Source organism: Carassius carassius, chromosome 2 (genome assembly GCF_963082965.1).
Source record: "Carassius carassius chromosome 2, fCarCar2.1, whole genome shotgun sequence".
In the NCBI taxonomy this organism is placed as follows: Eukaryota; Metazoa; Chordata; class Actinopteri; order Cypriniformes; family Cyprinidae; genus Carassius; species Carassius carassius.
The window spans coordinates 8,065,260-8,092,186 of record NC_081756.1 but is presented as its reverse complement, the minus strand read 5'-3'; the positions used below and the strand labels follow the sequence as shown (position 1 = coordinate 8,092,186).

The 26,927-nt window shown below is 35.2% G+C and overlaps 2 protein-coding genes across 2 annotated transcripts in view; one reads left to right on the top strand and one right to left on the bottom strand.

Moving 5' to 3' along the window:
* LOC132101446 (stabilizer of axonemal microtubules 2-like) lies at nt 1-5,174 on the bottom strand. The gene is made up of 4 exons (XM_059506414.1): nt 5,054-5,174; nt 3,655-3,834; nt 3,228-3,430; nt 1-2,293 (listed from the first exon to the last, which is right to left on the bottom strand). Exons 1-4 carry the CDS (start codon nt 5,089-5,091, stop codon nt 1,323-1,325), a joined length of 1,392 nt encoding a protein of 463 aa, XP_059362397.1. The 5' UTR covers nt 5,092-5,174; the 3' UTR covers nt 1-1,322.
* Nucleotides 5,175-5,214: 40 nt separating this feature from the next.
* The window catches only part of LOC132101451 (elongation factor-like GTPase 1), an 85,141-nt gene continuing 63,428 nt past the window's right edge, over nt 5,215-26,927 (top strand). Inside the window, exons 1-12 of the mRNA XM_059506429.1 lie at nt 5,215-5,285; nt 6,037-6,137; nt 6,257-6,324; nt 8,776-8,860; nt 8,945-9,078; nt 10,293-10,430; nt 11,168-11,385; nt 13,745-13,868; nt 17,669-17,748; nt 18,516-18,652; nt 21,547-21,669; nt 22,327-22,426. Coding sequence (XP_059362412.1) covers nt 5,230-5,285; nt 6,037-6,137; nt 6,257-6,324; nt 8,776-8,860; nt 8,945-9,078; nt 10,293-10,430; nt 11,168-11,385; nt 13,745-13,868; nt 17,669-17,748; nt 18,516-18,652; nt 21,547-21,669; nt 22,327-22,426 — 1,364 coding nt within the window. The 5' untranslated portion in view covers nt 5,215-5,229. The remainder of the gene's footprint in view (nt 5,286-6,036; nt 6,138-6,256; nt 6,325-8,775; nt 8,861-8,944; nt 9,079-10,292; nt 10,431-11,167; nt 11,386-13,744; nt 13,869-17,668; nt 17,749-18,515; nt 18,653-21,546; nt 21,670-22,326; nt 22,427-26,927) is intronic.

Below are 26,927 nucleotides of genomic sequence, written 5' to 3'. Positions count from 1 at the left end.
TTTAAGGAAGTAGAAAGAGTCCAATTTGTTCTCATGTTGACTTGATAAAAATACTGATGTTTTAATATGGACGTAGAATGTATGACAAAAATCTGTTGACTGATTGAAATGACGTGCCATAAGTCACATTTCTCCAGCCGTCTTTTAGATGTAAGTTTTGTGTTCAACCAGTGTGCTGCATTGTAAAATATGTCTTGTATATAATGTTTTTAAGTGCAATATTGTACATTGAGTGTAGAAAGTCTTGATTTTATTTTCTTACTTGGTTTAGTTTGTCTTTATAATCCATATTTAAGATTAAACACAACACATACCTATGTACTTATAGCACTTGAAGTGAATAATTCATATCTCTAATATAATGGTTTCCTACTGGCCTTTATGCATGCATTTTTAGTACATCAACAAATGTTGTACATAAGCCACTAACTGAATTTATCCATGAATTTAATCCATTGCATTTTATTGGTGGAGTATATGGAAGAAGCGCCGCTACATGAGTCTGTTAAGGAAGCGCCAGTTTTGGTACTATTCGTGTCAATATTGCAAACAGTCTATGTGATACAAATACAATAAACAGTTTTACCAATCAGTTTACATATCTTTATTCTGTATTGTGGTTAAAACAATCAATTATTGTGTAATGTTTAAAAGCGTGTTTTATGTGTTAACTACACTGTCATTTAAACAGCTGCATTTATTTGATCAAAAATATAGTAAAAACTGTTTTCTATTTGAATATATTTTTTAATTTCATTTCTTCCTGTGAATCAAAGTTGAATTTTTTTAGCATCATTCCTCCAGTCTTCAGAGTCACATGATCCTTCAGAAATCATACTGATTTTGCTGATTTGCTGATCAAGAAACATTTCTGATTGATATCAATGTTGAAAATGTCATGCGGCTTCATATTTTTGTGGAAACAGTTCTACATTTCTTTAAGACTATTCAAAAGAACAGCATTTTTTTTTAATAGACATTCTTTGTAACATTATAAATATCTATGCTGTCACTTCTGAATAATTTAATGTGTTCTTGCTGAAGAAAAGAATATTTTAACTAGCGTATTAATTGGTATTGTCAAAAACTGATTTATTTGACAACTTATAGTATTTTCACTACATGTATCCTACAAAACTGTCTTGCAGTTTCATCCTAATTAATTTTTTTTAACTATGCATAATCAATGTTTTATGAAAGGTTCAACACACTGACCTTTAATCGTAATTCAGTACGATTCCCTGTAGGACTACAATCATTTAGAGAGATCGTATTGTATGCTATTGTATGTTTCCTTTTATAGAAACAACCTGATGACTTTCCTAAGTTGTCGAGACCATTTCCTTCGGCGTCTCAATCTTGTCAGCCGACGTCATCTTGCGGAAGAAGCGGTGGCCTCGATCATCGCAATTATCAAAAACAAACCCTGGTGGATACTCTAAACCAGCCAGACACATGGTGATCTTCTTGGGCGTGAACTCTGTGCTGTACATGGTCTCGTTCAGAAGGGGAACGTCGGTCCGCAGCGGTGCATTTCGGGGCTTGAAGCTAAAACTAGGCTGAGGCTCATGCTGAATGAAATGGGCCCTGAAAGTGGTTAGATCTTCCATTTTCCCACTGGCTCGCTGGATTTCCTCTTGTTTCCGGATCATGCTTTGACGCTGCGCCACCCACGGCTGGAAGTCATCTCTCATAGTGGTGTTGCCCTGAAAGGGCCTGGAGGACTTAGTGGGAAGTGAGAAGGGTTTGGCGGAAATGAAGGGCTGGATTTGGTGCTTGATGTAGTCTGTGTGCGAGGTGGTAGTCAGGTCCATGTGCTCTGTTGGACTCATGTACTCCACCGACTTCTGTATCTGCCGGGGGGATACGGGCCACTGCTGGAAACGCTCACGGAATTCCGTGCTGCCCTGGAAGGGCTTATTGGTGGCCGCTTTGAGCAGCTCAGGCTTGCAGCTTTTGGTTGGATGACTCGGCAGGCCTTGATAGTCTTGTCGATGGGTGGTGAGGTCCTGGAAAGGTTGGCTGCTGGGTTTGTATTCTATTGGCGGTTTAATGTACCGGGCTTCTAGAGCGTGTGGAACATATGAGAGCTTGTTGCTGGTCATGTTTTCGAAAGGAGTATCGGATAGCTTGGCTATGTTTGGGGGCTTGTAGCTCTCTCGTGGCACGAGGCCTCGGTGGACGAAATCATCCTGGAATGTCGTGGAATTCCCAAACTTTGCAGAAGGGGGTTGATATGGTGTGTCAGGCTTGGTCAGTTCCCGTCTGCTGATCTCCCACTGACGAAAATCCTCTTTAAAAACGTCATACAAAACTTTTACTAACAAACAAAGGCATTTACTGTAATAAATTATTTTTATGCATTTCACTTGAGTTTTAAACAAGCTTTTGTACTGTGTACTGAAAATATTGTTGGCTTTTATGGTAAACTGAACAGTACTACCATTCATACTCCCAAGTTTGGGGTTGGTAAGATTTTTTTAATGTTTTTAAAATAAGCCTTTTACACTCACCAAGGCTGCGTTTATTTGATCAAAAATACAGTTATATTTTTTAAATATGATTAAAATTAAAAATAACTGTTGTTTATTTGAATATGCTTTAAAATGTAATTTATTCCTGTGATGTAAAGCAGAATTTTCAGCATCATTACTCCAGTCTTCAATGTCACATGATCCTTCAGAAGTATGCTGATTTGCTGCTCAAAAAACATTTCTGGTATTTATTATTATCATTGCTGAAAATGGTTGTGCTGCTTAATAAGTTTAGTGGAATTCAATGATAGTATTTTTTTTTCAGGATTCTTTGACAAATCGGCCAACTGCTGTCACTTTTGATCATTTGAATGCATCCTTGCTAAAATAGAAGTAAAAAAACTAAACTTAAACTATATATATATATATATATATATATATATATATATATATATATATATATATATATATATATATATATATATATATATATAAATACAAATAAATAAATTGAAATAAATGTAAAAAAATAATACAAATCTTACTCACCCCAGACCTTTGAACAGTAGTGTGTAAGATGTTACTTGCTGAGAATAAATACATTTAAATCCAGATATACTTGATTATTATCTAAGTAACAGTTGATAACTACATGTAGTTGTTAATACAAAATACTCCCTTTGTTCAGTATGTATTCTGAAACTGCATGCTCTGAAAGCATCACATGACCTAACTGACCTAGATTGTCATTACCTGTATAGGTGGGTACAGTGTCCAGTTTTGCATTCGTGGTATAATCTCTCTCTTTAGGACGTGAAGGAACAAAAGGTTGCACTTCATATGGGTTGAAGTCTTGTTTATAGGTCGTTCCTAAGTCAATCTCTCCAGGCTTGGGCTTGTACTCGGCCTGCGGCTTCTCAGGGCGACGGGTGATCATATACGGGATATAGTCCATCCTATACACACAGTTAAAGAAAAAAAAACAAAAGGTTATATGACATTCTGAAGCCAACAGAAGGACATGGAGGAGCCGTTTTAAGATTTAGTTTACTGACACTTTGCATTTCTTTTAAGCCAAAGAAAATCGATCCAGTCCTAGTGAGCAGATCAGTTGTTAATGTACATATAAAACACAGTAAATTATTTGATTAAAGATTAGTCACAAATTCTCAGAACGTACCTGAAGGTGGTTGTTCCTTCCATCGTGTCCTGATGAGCTTTATACTGCAGCTGGGGCTTGAGGCTCTTGGGCCGCGTGTGCCCTTTATAGGCAGGATACTTCTCAGAGTACTCTGACAACACATTAGTCTGACTGCCTTTCTTGTAAAGTGCTGTGGGCTGGTGTGTGCAACGGTGGCGGCTGGAGATAATAGAGAAGCATTTAAGGCAGAGGACCCAAATATAATAATTGACACGTCTGAGAAGACATAAAACTCATTAATATTGTCTTTCACCAAGAGAATCTTGTCAGTTTCTGCAGTACTTTTACTGAACATGTTTTGTGTAGTCCAGGGCAACAGATATACAACAAACTCTGTCACTAACTACAGGCCCAATCCAATACACACTCATTAATCCATATTATTTTCTTTTTACTACAAGTGTATTGAGGACTTACATTTGCTTCAGACTGAAAGCAATTGATTAAAACCTGTTAATAGGTAAAAAATTGATAGCCTGAATGCACTGTAAGTTGCTTTGGATAAAAGCGTCTGCTAAATGCATAAATTTAATTTAATTTAATTTAATTTAACTGTCACCCGGCCCCTCGGTGGGATGCCTACGTTTACTTCACCATATTACAATTAAATCCTAATCTAATCATGACAAACTATATATCGTTGGAAAGGTCTAAGACTCCTAAATTGATATTTTACCAATCATTTTTGTTAACAATTATGTAGGAAAAGTAATAGATTAATTTATGGCAAGAGTGCACCTCAAAAACCAACATCATAACAGAAGTTCTGACCTTTGTCAAAAAAAAAAAGTCTTCTTTGTTGCCTTTTTCTCTATCACACTTTTGAAATCTTCAGAAATTATATATCACTTGAAAAATCGAAAAATTCTTCCTTTTGAAACCCATATTAAAAACAAACATTGCATTACCATGAAAATAGTACATCAAAATCATGTTACAAAATGTTTTCAGTCATGAATTATAAAAATGTAGGTTTGGATCATGCACTTTCAAGTCTATGTTCAAAAATGTGAGTGACAGTTAACAGGTTTTAAATGAACATTTTTATGAAATTAAACTGGCTACTTGACATTTTCTTCACTATTTCCCAATCAATTACGCAAAGATATAAAATGGTAAATAACGAAATAGATTTTTTTCAAAATTAATTATTTTAGTTTATTGGTTTTTAATTTCAAAAACATTATTAAAATGTATTAAAATAAATTAAATATTAAATTATTTTAACTTTTCTGCCCGTCAAGATTTATTTTCAGAATTTGTTCAATTAACGTCACTTGATATTTCTGTCACCATTTACCTATCAATTATACAAAACACCTTCTCGGGCTTCAAACAGAACTACAAAAACAGACAAACACACTCAAAATACTCTTACCCACAGCTGCACATGTCACAGATACAAAGCCGTGTCATTTTCCTCGGTTTATTGAGGAAAATTATCAATTTTCTTCTACCCACTGCTTGCTGGCGTTGTCTTGTACTAAGCGTTCTGTTTCCCCGGCAACTAATGTTTGCGGCGTCCTAGTGATGACGCAGATTAACTTATTACGTATGACGCGTGCGACGGTCACTACGCACTTTTGCGCTTCCTGGACTAGAGGAAACATGTGAGTGTCTGTTGTCATTTGTCATGATGATGGTATTATTAAAGTTAATTTAATAAATGTAGCGTTGTGTATCAATTTTTAATTTCAAAAATAAACATTCAATAATCAATGTTTAGCGAGGATGCGCGTTTAATTTTTACGACATCATATATGTTTGCTGTTGTTTAAGAACCTGTCAGTTTTAGTTGAATGGACGTTGTTTTGAAAAGTTGCACATGCTTGTGTCAAATGAGTCTGCACGAGAGAATGTGTGAAATAATGTGCCGCATTTATTTTATGTTTTATAAAGATCGACAACTAGAATAGAAACCGATCGACACATTCTGTGTTTAAGAAAGAATTAGGAAACACTTGGAATAACAAAATGTCAAAACAAATGTCGTTTAAAAGGCAAAACATTTCACAACAAGTTTTGAAATCATAAAAGAATTGACATACTGTTAAAAATAAATCATCTGAAGGACGTTTAACCATTCCGCTTTGATTGTATACCCAAACCACCACTTTTCATCCTTTCAACCATCTATAACCATAACTGTCCTCTTTATGTATCTGTATTTATGACAACACTAAGTCAAAATTGTTGACGAATGTGGTGAAGCATTCTAGAATATATACAATATAATGCAATGACAGGCATACAGTTTAAAGCAACCTAAGCTCAAATGCATGCTTTTTGGGGTTGCTGCATATGTATTTTCACTAATAATGACGTGATATTCACCTTTTTTGCTTCATCTTCATGGTGCAGAAAAGTCAAAATGCGTGACGCAAGTTTGGAGAAGATAATAGCACTGCAGAAGAAAATACCACACATCAGGAATCTGTGCATTCTTGCTCATGTAGATCATGGTGAGTTTAAAGGATGTTTATGTGTGTCAGATCTTTGTTTTTATTAATTGTTTGGCAGCTACCACAGGATTTAAGTTAAAACTTGAAACTGTGTGTTTGTGAATGTGCGTTGCCCGCAGGGAAGACGACATTAGCAGACTCTCTGGTGGCAAGTAATGGGATTATATCCAGTCGTCTAGCTGGAAAGGTAAGTGGACTTGTGGATTCTTCTGGACTGAGTCTGTCTCAATTTGTTCTGTTTCTTCACGTAATCCCAGACAGACTGATGATGATGAGATCAGATCTCTGTGTGCAGCATTGGTTGTCGTCAGACTCCTTGTGCATACAAAAATCTTACTGGATTATTACAATTAATGGCAAAAGAAATGTTTAACAAATGTAAACAGATATTTCCTGACTGACTTGGTGGTGAAAATACTAACGGCCTAAGACTTTTGCACACTACTGTATTGTGTGTGTTTTTAAATTAAGTATTATTATTATGATAGAATTATGATGATCTATATTTTCTTACTGATGTTGGTAAGTACAACTAAATCCCAATTATAAATTAATGTAAAACAAAAAAAAATATATATGAAAAGCGTAAACAAACCTAAGCAATGAATGAAATTATAAATAAATAAATGGTAATTTGAAGTTCTCATTTAAACTGAAATAAAATAAATTAAAGCTAAATAGACATTAAAAATCAAAAACTAAAAAAAAAAGCACATAACTAAAACCAAAACTTAAAATGAAACCTTAAAATATGCAAATAAAATCTAATTAAAAATAGAATAGATACTGTAATATCATTTAAATTATACTAAAATAATATTGATTGAAAAAGGTTTCACTGATCTCACAACTAATGCAACTAATTTCAAGTCATCCTTCAGTTCAGTGAGTGAGTGATCTGAGTTGATTCAGACTGATGACTCCTGTGAACTATTCAGACTGGTTTGGAAACCAGTTTGACTCAATAAAAGGAAGCATTACAAGATAGCAGAGCATGTTGCACTCTTTGTATATTTTTGAATGGAGTCAGCATTTCTATTTATTTATTATCGAACAAACATAGTCATATCCCTGTCCCTCCCTATCTCCAACCCCAACCATTATCAACCCATAAAACCAGAGGGAAATAATCGGATTGCTTAAAGGGTTAGTTCACCGAAAAATTAAAATTATGTCACTAATAACTCACCCTCATGTCGTTCCAAACCCGTGAGACCTCCGATTATCTTTGGGACACAGTTTAAGATATTTTAGATTTAGTCTGAGAGCTCTCAGTCCCTCCATTGAAGCTGTGTGTACGGTATACTGTCCATGTCCAGAAAGGTAAGAAAAACATCATCAAAGTAGTCCATGTGACATCAGAGGGTCAGTTAGAACTTTTTGAAGCATCGAAAATACATTTTGGTCCAAAAATAGCAAAAACGACGACTTTATTCAGCATTGTCTTCTCTTCCGAGTCTGTTGTGAGAGAGAGTTCAAAACAAAGCAGTTTGTGATATCCGGTTCGCAAACGAATCATTCGTTTTAAACGGTTCACGTCTCCAGTACGAATTAATCCACAAATGACTTGAGCTTTTAACTTTTTTAATGTGGCTGACACTCCCTCTGAGTTCAAACAAACCAATATCCCGGAGTAATGCATGCACTCAAACAGTACACTGACTGAACTGCTGTGAAGAGAGAACTGAAGATGAACACCGAGCCGAGCCAGATAATGAGCGAAACATTGACTCGTTCACGAGTGAAGAACCGTTTCTGTCAGACGCGTCCGATTTGAGAACGGAGGAGCTGATGATACGGTGCGTGTATTCAGCGTGAAGCAAACCGACACACATGGCGTCTGAACCGAACTGATTCTTTTGGTGATTGATTCTGTGCTAATGTTATGTTAAGGGAAATCATCGCAAATGAAATCATTACGTCGAGCGCAAAAGAACCGGTGAACCGTTTTCTTCAACCGGTTTATTGAATCGAATTGTCCGAAAGAAGTACTGGTGATCCGAAAACCGATGCAACCGGTTCTTCACTCGTGAACGAGTCAGTCTATTGTTCGCTATCTGGCTCGGCTCGGTGTTCATCTTCAGTTCTCTCTTCACAGCAGTTCAGTCAGTGTACTGTTTGAGTAAATGAATTACTCCGGGATATTGGTTTGTATTAACTCAGATGGAGTGTCAGCCACATTAAACAAGTTAACAGCTTAAGTCATTTGCGGATTAATGCGTATTGGAGACGCGAACCGTTTAAAACAATTCAGTTCGATTTGGTGAACTGGTTCAAAAAGATCCGGTTACATCGAATGATTCGTTCGCAAAGTCGTAGTGTTTGCTATTGTTGGACCAAAATATATTTTCGTTGCTTCAAATACTTCTAACTGACCCTCTGATGTCACATGGACTACTTTGATGATGTTTTTCTTACCTTTCTGGACATGGACAGTATACCGTACACACAGCTTCAATGGAGGGACTGAGAGCTCTCGGACTAAATCTAAAATATCTTAAACTGTGTCCCGAAGATAAACGGAGGTCTCACGGGTTTGGAACGACATGAGGGTGAGTTATTAATGACATAATTTTCATTTTTGGGTGAAATGTAAAAAGTATCCTTCATGCAAAATATTTTCTGTCTGTTCCTGTAGCTGAGATATCTGGACAGCAGAGAAGATGAGCAGATCAGGGGAATCACTATGAAGTCCAGTGCTATTTCATTACATTACACGACAGGTAATGGCCACTGCGGTCTGTAGCGGATCCAGCACCATGTACTGCTCATGTACTCATGGTTAAGAGCTGTCGCTCTCATTGCAGGAGGAAACGAGTACCTCATTAATCTGATCGACTCGCCCGGTCACGTGGACTTCTCCTCGGAGGTGTCCACTGCCATCAGACTGTGTGATGGGGCCATCGTTGTTGTTGATGCCGTTGAGGGAGTGTGTCCGCAGGTATCATCCGTGATTTGAGCTTGCAAGTTTTACTGTATTAGTTTTATTGTGCAGGGATTCATAAAGTGTGTTCCTTCAGTTCATAAAGGCAACCACTTGCTTCATTGCTGAATGATTCAGCCATTCGAATGAGTCAGTTGAATGAGTGATTCAGTGATAAAATCTGTGAGTTTGCTGCCACCTGCTGGCGGATTCAGTTTAATTTTTATCTTATTTCAGTTATTTAAATCATTTAATATTTCTGTTTTTAAAATGTTCTATTTAAAACAATCTCCACATGAATTTAAGAATCGAATTGCACTCATGTCACTTCTGAGCCTCACTTAACGTCTGGAACTGTACCTACAGGCCACCTTTGTGTTCTTCAGTGCTGCCTTTGTAGTACAAATTAATTAACTATTACTAATTTTATATGATTGGTAACTTGTTTGTCTTATTCTGCTTCTTATTATATTGCTTTAAATAGAAAAAACTAAAAAACTTATAAACATACTATTTTGAATTTGACAGATAGAAAGAAAATACTCCTGTAAGTCACTTTAAGGAGTTAAATGTCACCTAATATCAGGAAGGCTAATTTTTTTTTTATCAGAATTTTTTGATTATTGATCAAAAGGTGCTCCTAAATTGTTAAATTAGGAGGAAAAGCACTACTGACTGAAATTATACACTAAAAATTAAACTGAATCCGCCAGCAGGTGGCAGCAAATTACTAATTTTATCAGTGAATCATTTATTCAATTGATTCGTTCGAATGGCTGAATCATTCAGGAATGAAGCAAGTGACTGTCTTAATGAACTGACACTTTAATCCCTGTGAGGGATTGCAATGACTGTCACACATTTTATACTTGGTCGTCATTTTATTTGGTCATTTCCTAAACACTGTTTTTGGTTTTTATTTCATGTAAAAATAGAGGTTATTAAATGGCATCTCATTAAAAATCATAACATAAGAGTTTGTAAGTTTGATTCATGTCCTTCGTTTGCATTTTCAACTGATTCTTTGTCCAAAATACAGATTTAGTGTTCGCCAGACATCAAATGTTGATTTTAATCACAATGAATCACAATGCTATAAGTAAAAACATATTAGAAATCTAGATGTTTTGCATTGAACCTCCTGAATCTACTTTACAGCTATGCTTGTGCGGTCGAAATGATGGTGCTGTTTATAAAACTTCTACACCATCTCTCTTTCTTTTCGTCTTTAGACACAAGTTGTTCTACGACAAGCTTGGCTGGAGAATATCCGTCCTGTTCTTGTCATCAACAAAATGGACCGGCTGATCGTGGAGCTGAAGCTCACTTCACAGGAGGCGTTCACTCACCTGCAGAAAATACTAGAGCAGGTGAGTCAGAGCTCCAAAACACGGCTGAAGCTCTGGAGCAAACTAGTACACACATCTATTTTATGTGTGAAAGAGGAATCATGTCGTTTTTTTTTAGGTCAACTTGCATACAGCAGAAAATGTTATTCTTGTTTTGTTTGTTTATATATTTTTATATGATTTATATGACATCCGTATTGGAGTCAGTACGATTTTTAAAATACATTGATCGTTTTATATAGCAAAGACACATTAGGTGACAACAAAGACATCTATAATGTAACTAAAAGTTCTATTTCAAATGAATGCTGTTCTTTTCAACTTACTATTTATTTTGAAAAAATCAAGGTTATCTGTTTTCCACAAAAAATATTTTTTTCATCACATTGATAATAATAAGTAATGTTTCTTGATCAGCAAATCAGCATATCATAATGATTTCTGAAGATCATGTGACACTGAAGACTGGAGTAATGATGCTGACAATTCAGCTTTGATCACAGGAATAAATTAAATTTTAAAATATTATCAATTTCAATTGATATTAATATTTAATGAATAGTCAATAAATGAATGTATTTTTAATTGTAATAATAGTTAACAATATTATTTTACAATATTTTTACTGTGTTTTTGAATTAATGCAGCTTCAGTGGACATTAGTGGCTTCTTTCAAACGCATAAAAAAAAATCTGCATTTTTGCAGTTGTGTTTTTGACTTTAGGCTTTAAATGTTTGTTTTTCGGTCTGTTCTTTAGGTGAATGCAGTTACCGGCTCGTTATTCACCTCTAAAGTCCTGGAGGAGCGAGCGGAGAAAGACGCAGAAGCTCAGATCGGCTGTACAGAGAACAGCAGCACAGATCAGGTGTACGACTGGAGCGCAGGGTTAGAAGAAACCGATGACTCAGACCTCTACTTTAATCCTGACCGCGGAAATGTGGTGTTTGCCAGCGCTATAGATGGCTGGGGCTTCAGGTACATCTGACACTTTCTCAAACTGAGGGCACTTTCACATTTTATTCATTTAATTTGTCAATATATTTGATCAAAAGCAGCTTTCATGGGTGGCTTTCCTGCTACTTTACATCATGCCTGTGATTGTAGTGCTCACGATGGCTCACAAGATGGCATTACTATACTAGATTTCAATAATGTATTGCACATTTTTGTGGTGTTACATAATGGTGGTTTTAGATACTTGAAACAAGAGCTAAAGTAAAGTATTAATACGACTAGTGTAGGTGGATATATCTAGCTCTCGTCTGATGAGCATGAGGATGCTTTTTGCACTAAAGTTTATTACTTTCAGCATGTTTTATACTGTGATGAAAGCACTCCAGACTCAAGGACCTTTTAAGATTAAAAGAAAAGGCCACCCAAAAAGTTACTTTAGTAAAAACACAAAATATGATGTTAGACTAAATGTCTGGGCTGCTCTTTTCTATACAATGAAAGTGTAATGAGGCATAGTGTACACATTCTAAAGTGCTTCGTACATCTATTTATTTTCTTTTAAGATTAATTCTCATAGAAGGTACATTAGCATATGGGCTAGAAAGACTCGTTTCAGTCCATTACCGTAAGGATGACTTGTTTTGAGATTTCTAGAAGTCGTTATGTTGTGCTGAACTAATGCAAATGTTACATATCAATCTCTCAAACAGAAATACAAACGTCTGAGTTGAGTGTGCTTTTTATGTAGACCAGAAAGAAGTGACCTATGCCGCGTTTCCACCGCAGGAACTTTACCCAGGAACTACGGACTTTGGCCTGGTACTCTGTGTGTTTCCACCTCAAGAACCAGGAACTAAATAAAGTTCCGGGTAAAAAAATGCCCCTCAGAAAGTCCCTGCTGGCGAGGTGGTACTTTTTCAAAGTTCCGGAACTTTCGGGGGCGGGACTTGAGCGCTAAAGATGCTGATTGGTTGAGTTCACGCAGCATTGGTCGGGTTCAACCACTATTTATTCGGATCAAATTCAAAACATTACTATTATTGTGTCATGAAATGTAATTTTAAAAGTATTTCAAGCGAGAATGTAGTTGTTTAAAACTCAAATCTGTGGTTTATTTATAAATACAGCGCCTATTTAAAAATCCAAGGGACCAGCAGGAGCTCAGTGATCATGAATCCGCCGAGATGCAGCCTCACCTCGGCTAGACCTTCTGATATGTGCCGCTGGCTCTGATGTCTCTTTAGTGGTTAAAAATAAAATATAATTCGTTTTGGGTAAATCTAACAGGTTATCTTTGGTCTATATTCAATTTATCTATATGTTAAAATGAAAATAAAAAAGGCAAATTGATATAATGTTTCATTTCATTGTAATGGCTGTATATATACACATATCCCTGAACTAAGTACATTTCTGCAGCTGTTATTATGTTTAAATGAAAATGAAAGGAGGCAGTGGTATTTGATATCCTATTTCGTTTTATTGTAAATATACAGAGAGGAAAATTGCAGTAGCTGACTGAAGTTATCAAGTACGGTGCTGTTTGCAGATTTACCGGATTTGCGTCGTCGTGGACATCACCCTCACGAGTCGAATGCGCAAAGGATGCTCGTCCAAAATCAGCGTACTTTGTATTGAGAGATGCGCGCAGACCTACGTCACCAGTCTATTTGCGAGTTCAATGATTTGCGCGAGTAGATTAGATACAAAGTCAATGCAAAGACGCGATCAGACTATGGATCAGACGCGTCGTCACGCGGGTCTAGAGATGCGATGCCCCGCGTTTGGCATGTATGCCCCATAATACTAATCTTGTTGATCGTTATAATAGCATACATGTAAAGATACGAATCAAAACAACTCACCTGTCGAGTAAAACACAAGCGAGATTGGCATCTCTTTCTAGTTGAATTTTGTCGCTAAGCTACTTCCGAATATGAACTGAAAATCTCATGGGTTACTTAAAGTAAATATTTTATGTCAAATGGGTTTGGCTGGCAAAAGAAGTTAAGAGAATCCCTGATGTATCTATTATACTTAATATCTATTATATGATGCAGCTGGATGTCCATTGCGTCTTCGTTCACAAGCACTAACCACTGCTCCACAGCTCTGACAGAAATAAGTTTTTGAAGATGAAGGCTAATGATATCTTACTGAATATGACTCGGTGTGATGTTTAACATTGCGGCTGTGTAAATACTCTGTTAAATTTAGTTGTTAATTATGCAGCGATCTTACAGCTGTCATATATTAGAGACGTTGTTGAAGTCACAGACATCTTTGAACTATATTCTTACAAATTAATGGAATGTAATAAATAACAAATGACAAGTGCAAATAATGATGCTGAGTTGTGTTTTCTCTAATTATCTTACAGAATTCATCAGTTTGCTGAGATGTACAGTCAGAAAATGGGCATCCGCTTCTCGGTTCTGCTCAAGACCCTGTGGGGTGATTTCTACCTCAACGCCAAAGCCCAAAAAATCATGAAGGGAGCTCAGGTACTACACTTTTTATCATGGCTTATGCACTTGTACCATGCTAATACATTAGTATACTTTATAACACCATATAAAAACAATTGCAAAACAGCAAAGTTCCATGATATTACCATCTGATGCCATCGTTATGTCATGGTTTCAGCACAGTATGGGTTTTCAATATGTTGTTTTTCACCCGAGAAAATATATATTTTTGTACTTTATTTTGAGAAAGCAGTGTTTATGCAGGTCTTAAAAAGTCTTTAATTTTCCTTTTTTTAATTAAGGCCTTACAAGGTCTTAAATTGGAGCAGAAAGTCATAAAATTATGACATTAAATGTTGCGTGTACATTCTGTGTCAACTCAACCAAAGGTCCCTGACTCAAATTTTTGATATGTCAGTAGTTTTTCCTATGAATGATAAACATGTATAGTGATGAAAGCCAAAATATTAAATGTCACAGATGTATATTTGCTGAGTCATCCACTATTTAGGGCCTGAGCACCGATGGTGTGAGGACCCTATTGTATCTGCTCTGTTTCTTCTTATTATTCTTCAGCGCCACCTATGCTAAAAAAATCAAAAGCCTCCCAGCTATGTTTCACGTACATGCACGAAAATTGGCACACATATGTAACACACCAATACCTACAATAAAGACTCATGGAGCAAAATTCTAAACCCAACAGGAAGTCAGTTATTTTTAATATAATGAGCACATTTTGTGCAATTTTTGTCATTTCCATGCGTTGTATTTTAACGAACTCCTCCTAGAGATTTATTCAGATCAACACCAAATTTGGTATGCCTAATCTAAAGGCCTTTGCGATGTTAAATTGCGAAGATCTTGAGTTTTCGTTGAAGGGCGTGTCCGTGGCGGTAGCAACTTCATTTTTCTTTTTTTTTTGAATCATCAAAATTCGCCATGAAAAATGAAGTTGCTATAACTCCGTCATACAATGTCCAATCTGCCCCAAACTTCACATGTTTGATAAGACTCCGAACCTGAACCTATTTTGCACTGCGACGAACTACTCCTAAAAATTTTATGACATCAATGTCTTTTTTGTGGTCAGTCTAATCTAAAGGCCTGTGCGATGTTAAGTTGTGAAGATCTTGAGTTTTCATTAAAGGGCGTGTCCATGGCGCCGTGACGAAGTTCGATGTCTCGCTATGGGAATAAAAGATATTATTATAACTCAGGCATAAAATGTCCGATCTTCCCCAAACTTCACGTGTCATAAGAGTCCTGGCCTGAACAGATCTAAAGACCAATAGTCCATCGGGTGTGGCAAAAATGGCTTGATAGCGCCACCTATACACTTTCAACGGAGTGCACCTCGAGCTACGTTTCATTTACATGTACAAAAATTGGTATACACATGTAACAGAAATAAGACAGTAATAAGTTTTTGCTGGTGCCACTGACTGGTGCCACTCGCTGCTGGTGAGCCCGGGTGTGAGGGCCCATTCATCGCTGCTTGCAGCTTTAACTTCTGTTGCATTCTTTAAAAAGTCTTACATTTACCTTCATCAAACCTGAAGAAGTTCGGGGAAGATCTGTGTTTTGGTGCATTAAAAGCTGAAAGAGCTGCAGCTTTCAGTAGAGTGTTTTTAACATTACATTCTCGGTTTGACTATCTTTGGAAATGTTGAAGGAGCCACATCCATCTGTTTCCTTTTGAGTGAGTGACAGGAAGTGGGCTGCCAGAGCTACAGGAGTGATGTGACAGCAGAGACCCTCCATTAGATGCTCTGGGTTTGTAGTGCCATTAATGGCATTCAGATATGCCGTAGTTATGCTAATGGATGTGAGTTACCTCTGAATCCTCACCTTAGTAACTAGAGAGCACACACACTCACACATTAGTCTAGAACATCCTCTCCCTTCCCATGAACAAATGATCCGGACAAAGCAGAACTAGATACAGTGTTATAACAGGATACAATAACGTGACTCTCATATTTTGTATTTGGGTCTATTATTATGATACATGAACATTATACAGACAGTGATTTGACTTTACACTTCTATGATGGACTTGTTTTACATTTCTGAATTAAAGAGCATTAATAAAATACTGAAAAAAAGCACATTGCATTTCGAAAGTTTGGGGTCGATAAGAGTTTTTTATGCTTTTGAAGAAAATCTCTTCTGCTCACCAAAACTGCATTTATTTGATCAAAAATATTGTAAATACAGTATTATGAAATATTACAATTTAAAAGAACTGTCCTCTCTTTGAATGTTTTATTTTATTCCTGTGATGCTGAATTTTGAATAAAAATATAAAGTTCAAAAGAACAGCACAATAGATTTTTACTTTTGATCAATTTCATTCTTTCTGTATAAAGCTATTAATTTTCTATTTTATTTATTTTATATTAATTAGTAGACTTAATTGTTTTTTAAAATGTTCTTATTTTATCTAAAAACATTTTGTAGATTTTATATATATTGATTTATTATTTATTTTTATTTTTAATTTTTTTTAGGAAATTAAAAGGTTTTTACATTTTGAAAATCAATCATTGACTTGATTTAAAGTTATTTTGTTGTCTTTCTATACATCTTGGTTTAACTTATTGATTCTCTTTCCTGTAGTGTGATATTACAAATGATATTATTATGTGAAGTGGTGGCCACATTTAAAGCATGTGGAAAAATGTGCTAATTTGTATATCTTGAAGTTAATTTTTCATTGTCCCATAAACAATATGAGGATATCTTGTGCATTGGTTAAAGGGATAGTTCACCCAAAAATGAAAATTCTGTCACTAATAACTCACCCTCATGTTGTTCTAAACCAGTAACACCTCCATTTATCTTTGGAACACAGTTTAAGATATTTTAGAAGTAGTCCGAGAGCTCTCAGTCCCTCCATTGAAGCTGTGTGTACGGTATACTGTCCATGTCCAGAAAGGTAAGAAAAACATCATCAAAGTAGTCCATGTGACATCAGAGGGTCAGTTAGAATTTGTTGAAGCATCAAAAATACATTTTGGTCCAAAAATAGCAAAAACTACGACTTTATTCAGCATTGTCTTCTCTTCCGTGTCTGTTGTAAGAGAGAGTTCAAAACAAAGCAGTTTGTTATATCCTGTTCGCGAACGAATCATTCGCTGTAACCAGATCTTTTTGAACCAGTTCACCAAATCGAACTGAATCATTTTAAACAGTTCGCATCTCTAATACGAATTAATCCACAAATGACTTAAGCTGTTAACTTGTTTAATGTGGCTGACACTCCCTCCGAGTTAAAACAAACCAATATCCCGGAGTAATTCATTTACTCAAACAGTACACAGACTGAACTGCTGTGAAGAGAGAACTGAAGATTAACGCCGAGCCGAGCCAGATAATGACTCGTTCACGAACCGGTTGCATTGGTTTCGGATCACCAATAGTTCTTTCTGACAGTTCGATTCAATAAACCGGTTGAAGAAAAAAAATAAATAATAATCTTCATCGCAGACTGATCAATCACTGCAGTTATTCCGCTCTTGCAGACAGATCTCATTCAGAGAGAGTTGGTTATGCAGGGCGATGTGACCTCCAGACGGCAACATTGTTTTGCGGTACTGAAAGAGTCTTTAAACTCATTTGAGAATTTATGTTAGTGAAGAGTTTGATCCTGTTCAGTCACATCAGAGACTTTTTATTATGGCTCCAAATCTTAAAAGAAATGAATGATTCCTTACAAACCCTGGGTTGCTTACATGCTGCAGCTTAATTTGTGTATTGTGCATTCTGTTTTTCATATACTTTCCCTACGGACATTATGCTCATTTGCTCCCTGTTTTTCTTTGTCTTCATAGTCCAAAGGAAAGAAACCTCTGTTTGTGCAGCTTGTCCTGGATAATATCTGGAATATGTATGATGCTGTGGTCACTAGAAGGTAACTTCCTATGTATTTGTCAGTACAAATTAGCAGTTTACATGAACACATGATTTGTCTTTCCACACTGAAATCAAATGTGCTGCAAAATGCAGTATTAAAAATTAAAATCATAAGTCAAAGTCACATATGATAATATAATAATATAAACATTTATAAAAGTTAATAATATAAAAGTTTAAAATAAACTTTATATATATATATATATATATATATATATATATATATATGTATATATATATATATATATATATATATATTAGCTGCAATTAAAAAATTAGAAATGCTGCAAAAGTTACCAAAAAAAGTTACTAAACCTGAAATAAAGATAAATTAAAGCTAAATAGAAATGTAGCACTTGAATAAATGAATACAACTTAATAACAAAATAAGTGTAAGTAAAATTGCAAAATCACTAAAATACAAAAGTACAAAAAAAAAAACTGAAAAGAAAAAAAACAGAAATTAAAAAAAAACTACTAAAAATGACAAAAGCACATAATAAAATTACTAAAACTTAAACTACAATTAAAATGAAAACTTAAAATGTAAGAATAATATTAAAATGTAAAATACAGTATTAATAAATACTGTAGTAGTATATAAATAATACTAAAATGACACTGATGGCATTAAATGGACCTCAGCAGTGGTGACATTTTGCTAGTGTATAATAATATAAAATTGAGTCATGAAATATAGCATTAAATAAAATAATAAATTCACTTTAATCACTTTAAATGTATATTTCCTGTTTCTCTTTCCAGGGACAAAGAAAAGGTGGAGAAGATGGTGACCTCATTGGGGTTAAAGGTCATGTCTCGTGACCTGAGACACTCGGACCCCAAAGTGCTCCTCAGTGCCATCTGCAGCCAGTGGCTTCCTGTGGCTCAAGCTGTGCTCTGTATCCTTTACCACAAAAACACGAGCGGTTGTGTTGAAAAACTACTACTGTTCAAAAGTTCGGGGTAGTTTCTGGAATAGATCACCTAAGATGCATTTATTTGATCAAACATGCAGCAAAATGGCAACATTGTGAAATAATTTGACATATTTTGATTTCTTCCCTAAGGAATCATTCTAATATGCTGATTTGCTGCTCAAGAAATATATATATATATATATATACACACACACACACACACACACACATATATATATATATATATATATATATATATATATATATATATGTATGTATGTATATATATATATATATATATATATATATATATATATGTATATGTGTGTGTGTATGTATGTGTGTATGTATGTGTATATATATATATATATATATATATATATATATATATATATATATATATATATATATTAGGGGAGTAACGGTACGTGTATTCGTACCAGACCATTTCGGTACATGGCTTTCGGTACGGTGCACATGTGTACCGAATGCAATATTATGTGTGCGGAACATAGGTACAATTTCGTGTTTCCAAACGAACATATTAAGTGGCGGAAGTCTCCGCGTTCAGCGCAAATCCCGTCCTGCAGCTGATTCTAAAGTTTTCAAAAGGCATCACGCGAGTGTGATCATCACTACAACTAGGAAAAAAACGACCGTAATTCAAACGCAGCTCCCGTCGGCATTTAAACAGATCTTTGCTCTTAATTCCGATCGGTCCAACGCAATAACGAAATCTGAGCAGGTCTAAAAACTGAAACTGTTGTTGCTGCATTGGTAATGCTGCACTGTAATCATAGTTATTTATTTATATTTTTCATTATATTTTATCATGTGATATTGGTTTGAGACAGAGTATTTTATTTAGTGGAGAACTTTGCAGCATTATTTTATTTCTTATTCATTTTTTATTATATATATATTTTGTTAAAAAGTGTTTAAAAAAAAAGTGTAAACAAATTGTTAAAAAAAGTTTAAAGTAATAAACAACCTGCAGTTTAATGTTTGAATTTCTTTCCCTTACTGTACCGAAAATGAACCGAACCGTACGTAACGAACCGTGATTTTTGCGTACCGTTACACCCCTAATATATACATATATGTTGTTTTCAATGTTGAAAACGGTTGTGCTCTTAATAATTTTTTGGAAACTGATTTTTATTTTCAGGGTTCTTGGATAAATAGAAAGTTCGAAAGAACAGCGTTTACTTTAAAATAGTTTTTAAAGTCATTTTTTTTGTAACAGTCTAAAAGTACTTACTGTCAGTTTTTATCAACATAATGCATCCTATTGAATAAAAGTATTAATCCCTAGATAATTATTAGTTTAGTTAATAATTTTAGCCTTAGCTATGCTATCTATTTTGGTATTTTTAAAGAAGTTTGTAAGAAATGTAAAATTCAAATTTACAGCATTATTTCGACACCACAACCACTGCATTGTGATTGGTCTTCTGTCTTGAATTTATTTTCAAAGTAAACTGTAATTGGTGATATCTATAACCTCAGGCTCTGATAAACTGGGAATAAAGGAGACAAATACAGTAGATGACAGAGATATTAGATAACAGCCCTAAATAAATAATGTCAACTATTTTAGCAGGCTTCGTAGACAAGCCAGTTCTGGCATTGTTTCTCTCAGGCCTTGAGGTTTCTTATAGGTATGTAACTTTGTAATTTGAGTCGCGTAATTATTATAAGTAGCCGTTCTTTGTAGTGGGATCAACTTTGAATCCTCCTAGATACAATGTTTGAGTAAAACAACAGAGAAGGGAAGACATTTGGCATATAAAGATTGGTTTAGCCTCTTGGTCCTGTGTCTTGGACTGTCCAAAAGTCTAAATTTCAGAGTATAGATTCTAGAAACGTACGACACGCAGACCTCTGCTAATTATACACAACCTTTAGTGATTTTAGCCACTGCAGCTCTAGGCATTTGACTGGCATTGTCCACCTCCTCAGCCGTCAGCCGTCCCACCGTGATTTCTCCAGCTGTACGGGGAGGAAACGCACAACCGACTGCTATTAGACGGCTCCTTCTGCGCCGATATGATTGACAAAAACATGCCTCGCAATTACTGTGGCGACAGGTGCTCGGAGAGACACGCCACTGCGATTAACGGTTTTAGTAGTGTCAGTTGTTCCCCTAAACATGTAATTGAGTGATTCTCAAAATACTTTGCAAATGCACAATTTTTGGCCCACTTGACAGGTGTTTTATGTTTGCGTGTTGTTTTGTTTTGTGAATAGAAAGTAGTTGGAACTTTTCACAGTTAGTGAACCATTGCGTTTTAAGGCATTACAGGCATAAACCTTTGCTTTTTAGTAGTGAGAACTAGTATATATGTTAGATAAACTTTTATTAAATGTAAAATTGACCTGGATTTATGAGCACAACTGTTATAACAGTAAGATATGTTTCTCAAATCATCATAATTAGAATGATTTTTGAAGGATCATGTGACACTGAAGACTGGAATAATAGCAAATTCAGCTTCGTCATCACTTTAAAATGTAATTATTGATTAAATAATCCTTTTGATTTAATTAAGTTCAGCCTTGGTGAGCATAAAATAATTCTTTCAAAAACATTAGAAAATTTTACTGATTGGCTTTATTTAAAAAAATAAATACAAATGAATAAATACCAAAAATAATAATAAAAAAAGCACATAAAAATTTGATTTTTTTATGCACAGATCTCATAATTTGGGTTGGATTAAATTTGATATAAAAGCATAAACTATCTCAATTTACATACTGAGGTTGAAAAGCAACAAGTTAAAAATAAATAAAGAAATAAAATTTCAGGACCTATTTTTTACCCTATTTTTGGAAAGGGCCAGTCGAGTGTGTTTTCTTCAACTGTTACTCAGCAATGGTGTGTGAAAAGCTGCCCTGCCCAGCTGAGATCTCGGCGGAGAGAGTGGAAAAGCTGATGAGCGTGGGAGCGCGCAGGTTCGACTCTCTGCCCGAGCAAACACAGGAGCTAAAAAAGGGTGAGTGCATGTTTTCGGCTGCAGCTGAGAACCTGTAAGCAGAGGATGTGATTCACACAGTGTTTCCTGCCGCCAGACTCCATCTGTGAATACACCGTTTTGAGAACTCATACTCGCACTGTAATGCACGCATGTGCTCTTTTCTCATGAAAACATCGCCCTTAGATCTTTTCTAGCACTTTCTGCCCACTGAAAGCTTTCTAGATCTACAACACCTGTCCGCTCACTGCTCTGTGAACGGTTTTTGAATCCAACAGCTCCACATTTGGCGTGTTAATGGTCTTGTGCTGTTTCTGCATCCTGGAAATAATAGGGCCTTAAATGACGTTTGCCATGTTAAAGACAGCATGTTGTGTAGGCTATTTAGTGTTGTGTGTTAAAGTTATAACCATTAGTAAGACGGGTGTGCAGTTAATAGTTGTTCCCTCTTATTATATTTTATTTAAGAGAAGCGCTCCTCAATTCTGGCTTACGGTTTATAATATAATGTTTTAAAGTCATTTCTGATGGCGCTTAGGTATGAGATTTGTTTGATTTCGTATTCATATGAAAAGACCATCCGTATTATGTTCCAAGTCCGAATTGTACAATTACACTGGTGTATCTGGCCTTAAATAAGACTTCTTCTTTAATCCTCTGTGTGCTTGTCCTCTGTAGCATTTCTAGATTGTTCAGCTGGTGAGACGGCGCCGGTAATCGTCTTTGTGTCAAAGATGTTTGCTGTGGACTCCAAAGCTCTGCCACAGAACAAACAGAGGTATTGAACTTGCAGATGTGTGTTTTATTTTAAGCCAATGTCTGTTTTTTTTATGTTGCATGCAGTTTATTATTTTAGTTATAGATTGATAGAAACATGACATGATCTGATACAGGGTTATTATAGTTAACTATTCCTAATCTATCTACTTATATATAAAACATTTATTATTATTATTATTATTATCAATGTGGAAAAATAAACTTTGTTAGATTAACCGGGAAATGTTACAGCACTTATATATTATTAGTTTGATTATTATTGATTTGATTGCTTCTGTTGCCCTCAATTGTAAGCCTGTAAGTCGCTTTTGGCAAAAGTATCTGCTAAATGATGAAATGTAAATTATAGTTAACTAAAACTGAAGCTAAAACAAAAATTAAAACCATAAAAAAATGTTACTTGAAATAAAATAAATGTTATCTGAAATAGAATAAAATGTTAAAAATGCTTTATTTCATTTAGTTGCCAAGGCATAATTTCTAATTTTAATTAACAACTAAAACTGATTAAAAAAGAACTAAACTGTATTGATATGAATAAATATATAAACTACTAAAAATGCCACTGAACTACTCAATTGTTGAAAAGAAAATATTTTTTTAAATGTATTCCACAATTGATAAAATATAATTATTTATAGATGTTGTTTTTTGATATTATTTTAAATATAGATTTCTAGCATAGCACATATGGAAAACTAGATCTTTTAAAACACTGTTAACAATAAATATATATTACAAGACACAGACATGCATTTTACATTGTTTATTAATAGTTTTGTAAGCCTCAGGAACATTCAAATTTCTGTCACAATGCAAACTTCGTATGGAGTGTAAGCTTAAAAAGTAGTGGTACAGGATCTGTATTCTTTCAAATTTACTTGATTATTTCTTAGAAAGCTCATTTTTTCCTATGACTATAGGATTATTTAGCGGTTTATCCTGAGTGTGTGTAGCAAATGCTCTTGCAGGTTGATTGGCACTGATATGCAGCATCACATACAAAATGAGCCTTTCTGTCTCTTGTCACATAAATACGAAGACACGCTGTGATTTTGTTTTTTATATTTTTGTTTTGGTGGCTTAATGTGAGGAACATTCCACATATGTGTCTCCACATGGTGTTCTGGAGAAAACAGCCTTTAGGCATCATGGATATCTTCCACTGAGGAAAGAGTCAGTACAGATGTTTCCTTTCGTCGATGGTTTATAGGATTTTGATTTGAGTCGCTCACATAATTTACATCAGTGAAGATTAGACTGTCATTCCGACTCAAACCATGTGCAGCTATGTTGCAGGTCCTAAAATGTTTTACGTGCTCACATTTGCCATTGGTGGGTGTTCATTCTGCATCCTGTAAAGGCAAAGTGCAGTCACTACACGCGTTGATAAATCAAGTGTTCTGTGATGGAAGGATTTGTACTAACTTTGATTAAGATTTGACTAAGATTCAGATAGAAGAACAGAATGTGAAATTAATATCAAGTTAATCACCTTAAAGCCATTTTTGTCAGCTCCAGTGTTGCTGTAGCTATTAAGTGGTGGTTTTACAGAGTAGTAGGACACTTTCCGTGTTAAAAAATGCTAATTGATCCTGATTGATTTCCTTTGAAAGAGGTTCTTCCTGTACCAGAAGCACTACTGGTCAAAAGTTTGTAATAATTAAGATGATTAAGTAAAGCATACTAAAATAATGTTTATTTTCAAAAAGTACATTGGCATTCAGAAGTTTGGGGTTTTGCAAGATTAATTTTTTGTTTTGTTTTTGGAAGTCTCTTTATGCTCGCCAAGGCTGCATGTATTTGATCAAAAATACAGCAAAAACCGAAACATTGTGAACAATTATTGCAGTTTAAAATAAAAGTTTTCCAATTTAATATATTTTAAAATCTAATTTATTCCTATGATTCAATACTGAATTTTCAGCAGTCTTCAGTGTCACACGGTCCTGCAGAAATCATGCTAATATACTCATTTGCTGCTCAATTATTATTGGTGGTCAATTATTAATAACGGTTCTTATTATCAGTGTTGAAATTCATTTTTGGTGTTTAATATATGTATTTTTTTTTATTTTAATTCAAATTTTCAAATAAAAAAAGGAAAATTATTTGAACCCCCCCCCAAAAAAAACACCACCAACAACAACAACAAAAAAAACAGTTATTTTAAATTGTAACATTTTTCTATTTTATTTTTATTTATTTATTTATTTTTATAATTTTTTATTAAATAAACATAGCCTTGGGAGAAAGACTTCTTTTAAAAACATTAAAAAAATGGTTTTCTTTTCAAAAGTTTGACTGGTATTATAAGTAGAGTCCTTTATAAAAATTGCACAAAATTTAAATGGGTATAAAAATACAGTGGAAATTCCAGATTATCCCGTTGGATCTTATTTAATTTCCATTAGGATTCCAAAAGGAATCCTATGTGCATTCCTTCATGCTTTTGTCTTGAACGAAAGCTGTAAGTTCCTGAATAATAGATGTGTGTTTGTATTTTTGAGCAAGTTTACTGTAGCCCTTGGGTTCTACAAACTTAATGGACTTTGGCCATACAGTGATGTAGCAGTTGATCGATACGGCACTGCATTTGCTCGGTGTGTGTGTGTTTGTGAGAGAATGTGAAGTTTATGCTGCTGTGTTGTTGGACCATAAGAATTTATATCCTAAGGTAATGTCGCTGGCTTAGATCTGGTCCCTGTTGATGTTCTTTGTGTCTGGACTCAACTGAAATAAATGTTTTTCAGCTTTCGTCTCAAGTAAGGTGAGGTTGTGTCAGCTCTGAGGAACAATGCCCGTCGCAGATCCGAGAGCGTACGCTAGATGGCGCTCTCAGCCGCGTCAGACTCCTCACATGACCCTGGATCTGAGGACATGAGCTGCTCAGACTCTTTGTTCTGGAGTCAGTGTGTCACTCAGCTTTAGGACTGACCTCGGATCAGACATTTTCCATCATTCACTGGTTTAGATGGAACTGTAGAAGGAAATTAGATGGCGTTGCAGATTATTCAATCAAGTGGATCTTTGTTTCCATCTGTGCCTTTTCAAACATTCCACCCACTCACATAATCTTACACTTACATACGTGCTTCGTCTGTCTGGTGTTTTCTGTGTTCTTCCTCACCTTCTCCAGAAGGTTACAGCCACGAGTCGAGGTGTGCAGTAGGACTAAAATACTACTGCCCAGCCTGGAACAATTTTGGGGCCTTTGTTCTCACCCTTTGACCTCACCCTCGCTCTTTCATGTCGAGTGGGTAGTCGTGAGGCTGGACAGTCAACGCTATGGTACGCTGATGTCGAAGTGAATTATCTGAACTCTACTGGGTGGAGAGACAGTTGCACTTTTAATCATTAGAAGCAGATGGCTTGGGCAAACCCGGCCGGTGTTGTTTTGATAAAGGGGCTGTGGATGGTGTTTCGACACTTTATAGGCTGCAGGAGCTCCTGTGTCGCATTAGACTGAACTGCTGATAATAAAACCCATGTTTGCGTAGAGCAAGAAGAGTGATTAGACACGTGCATGTGATTGTCAGAACTCGCACACGAAAACACTGTTCTGGAGTATTGAGATGCGAAACTGTGAGCTGGTTAAACATAAGAAGTCAAGAAGAAATGCTGCTTTTAGTTTACTGCTTAATGCCGGCTGTGTGTTGTGTGCAGGTCAAGCATGTTAACGCTATGATCAGAGTTCAGACTGATTCAACTTTGACCCCATCTGACACTGACCTTTCAAAGTACAGACGGGTGTTTCACATTATCATCATTGCATTGGTGTTGCAGATGGAAGAGAAGCTGGATAAATTTGTACTTTAAATATATCAAATCTGTATCATGACATTCAGAACACAATCATACATTTATACACATTAGATATTCTGTGCAAATTATTTGTAAAACTGCGTCTTTAATGCTTTAGTGCTTTAATGTTCACAGCTTGAACATTTTCTAATCTCCATTTCAACTTTTTTCAATTTTATGTCACTATTTCTAATTTAAGTCATCATGACTTATCTCAATATCTGCTTGGTCTTAATTTCAACTAATAATAGACCTTTTATTCTTTTTTTTATTCTAAAATCTTTACTATGTGTCATAATTGCGACTAATAATTTTGACTTTTTTGATGACTTTACTTTTTTTGATTAATCTCGTTTTAATTTTTTGGTGCATTTAGATTTTTTTTTTTATGTGATAATTCTGAATTTTATCTATTTATATTTAGGCCTTTTTAACGTGATGGTTATGATTTTTTTTCATTTGATTTTATTGTTTTTTTTTTCCATTGGGACTTTTGTCATAATTTCACATTTTTAAGTCATAATTATGATGTCATAAATGTGTTTACCTTAACTTTTAAATGTTTGTTCATGTAAGCATTTTGAGTGAAATTGATGCTTAAATTACTCTGTGTGTTTCGAGCAATGTCTAGCTCAATGGAGGTCAACTGCATTTCCTTTAGCTCTGCTAGAGCCATCGAGGGATGAGTGCGATTA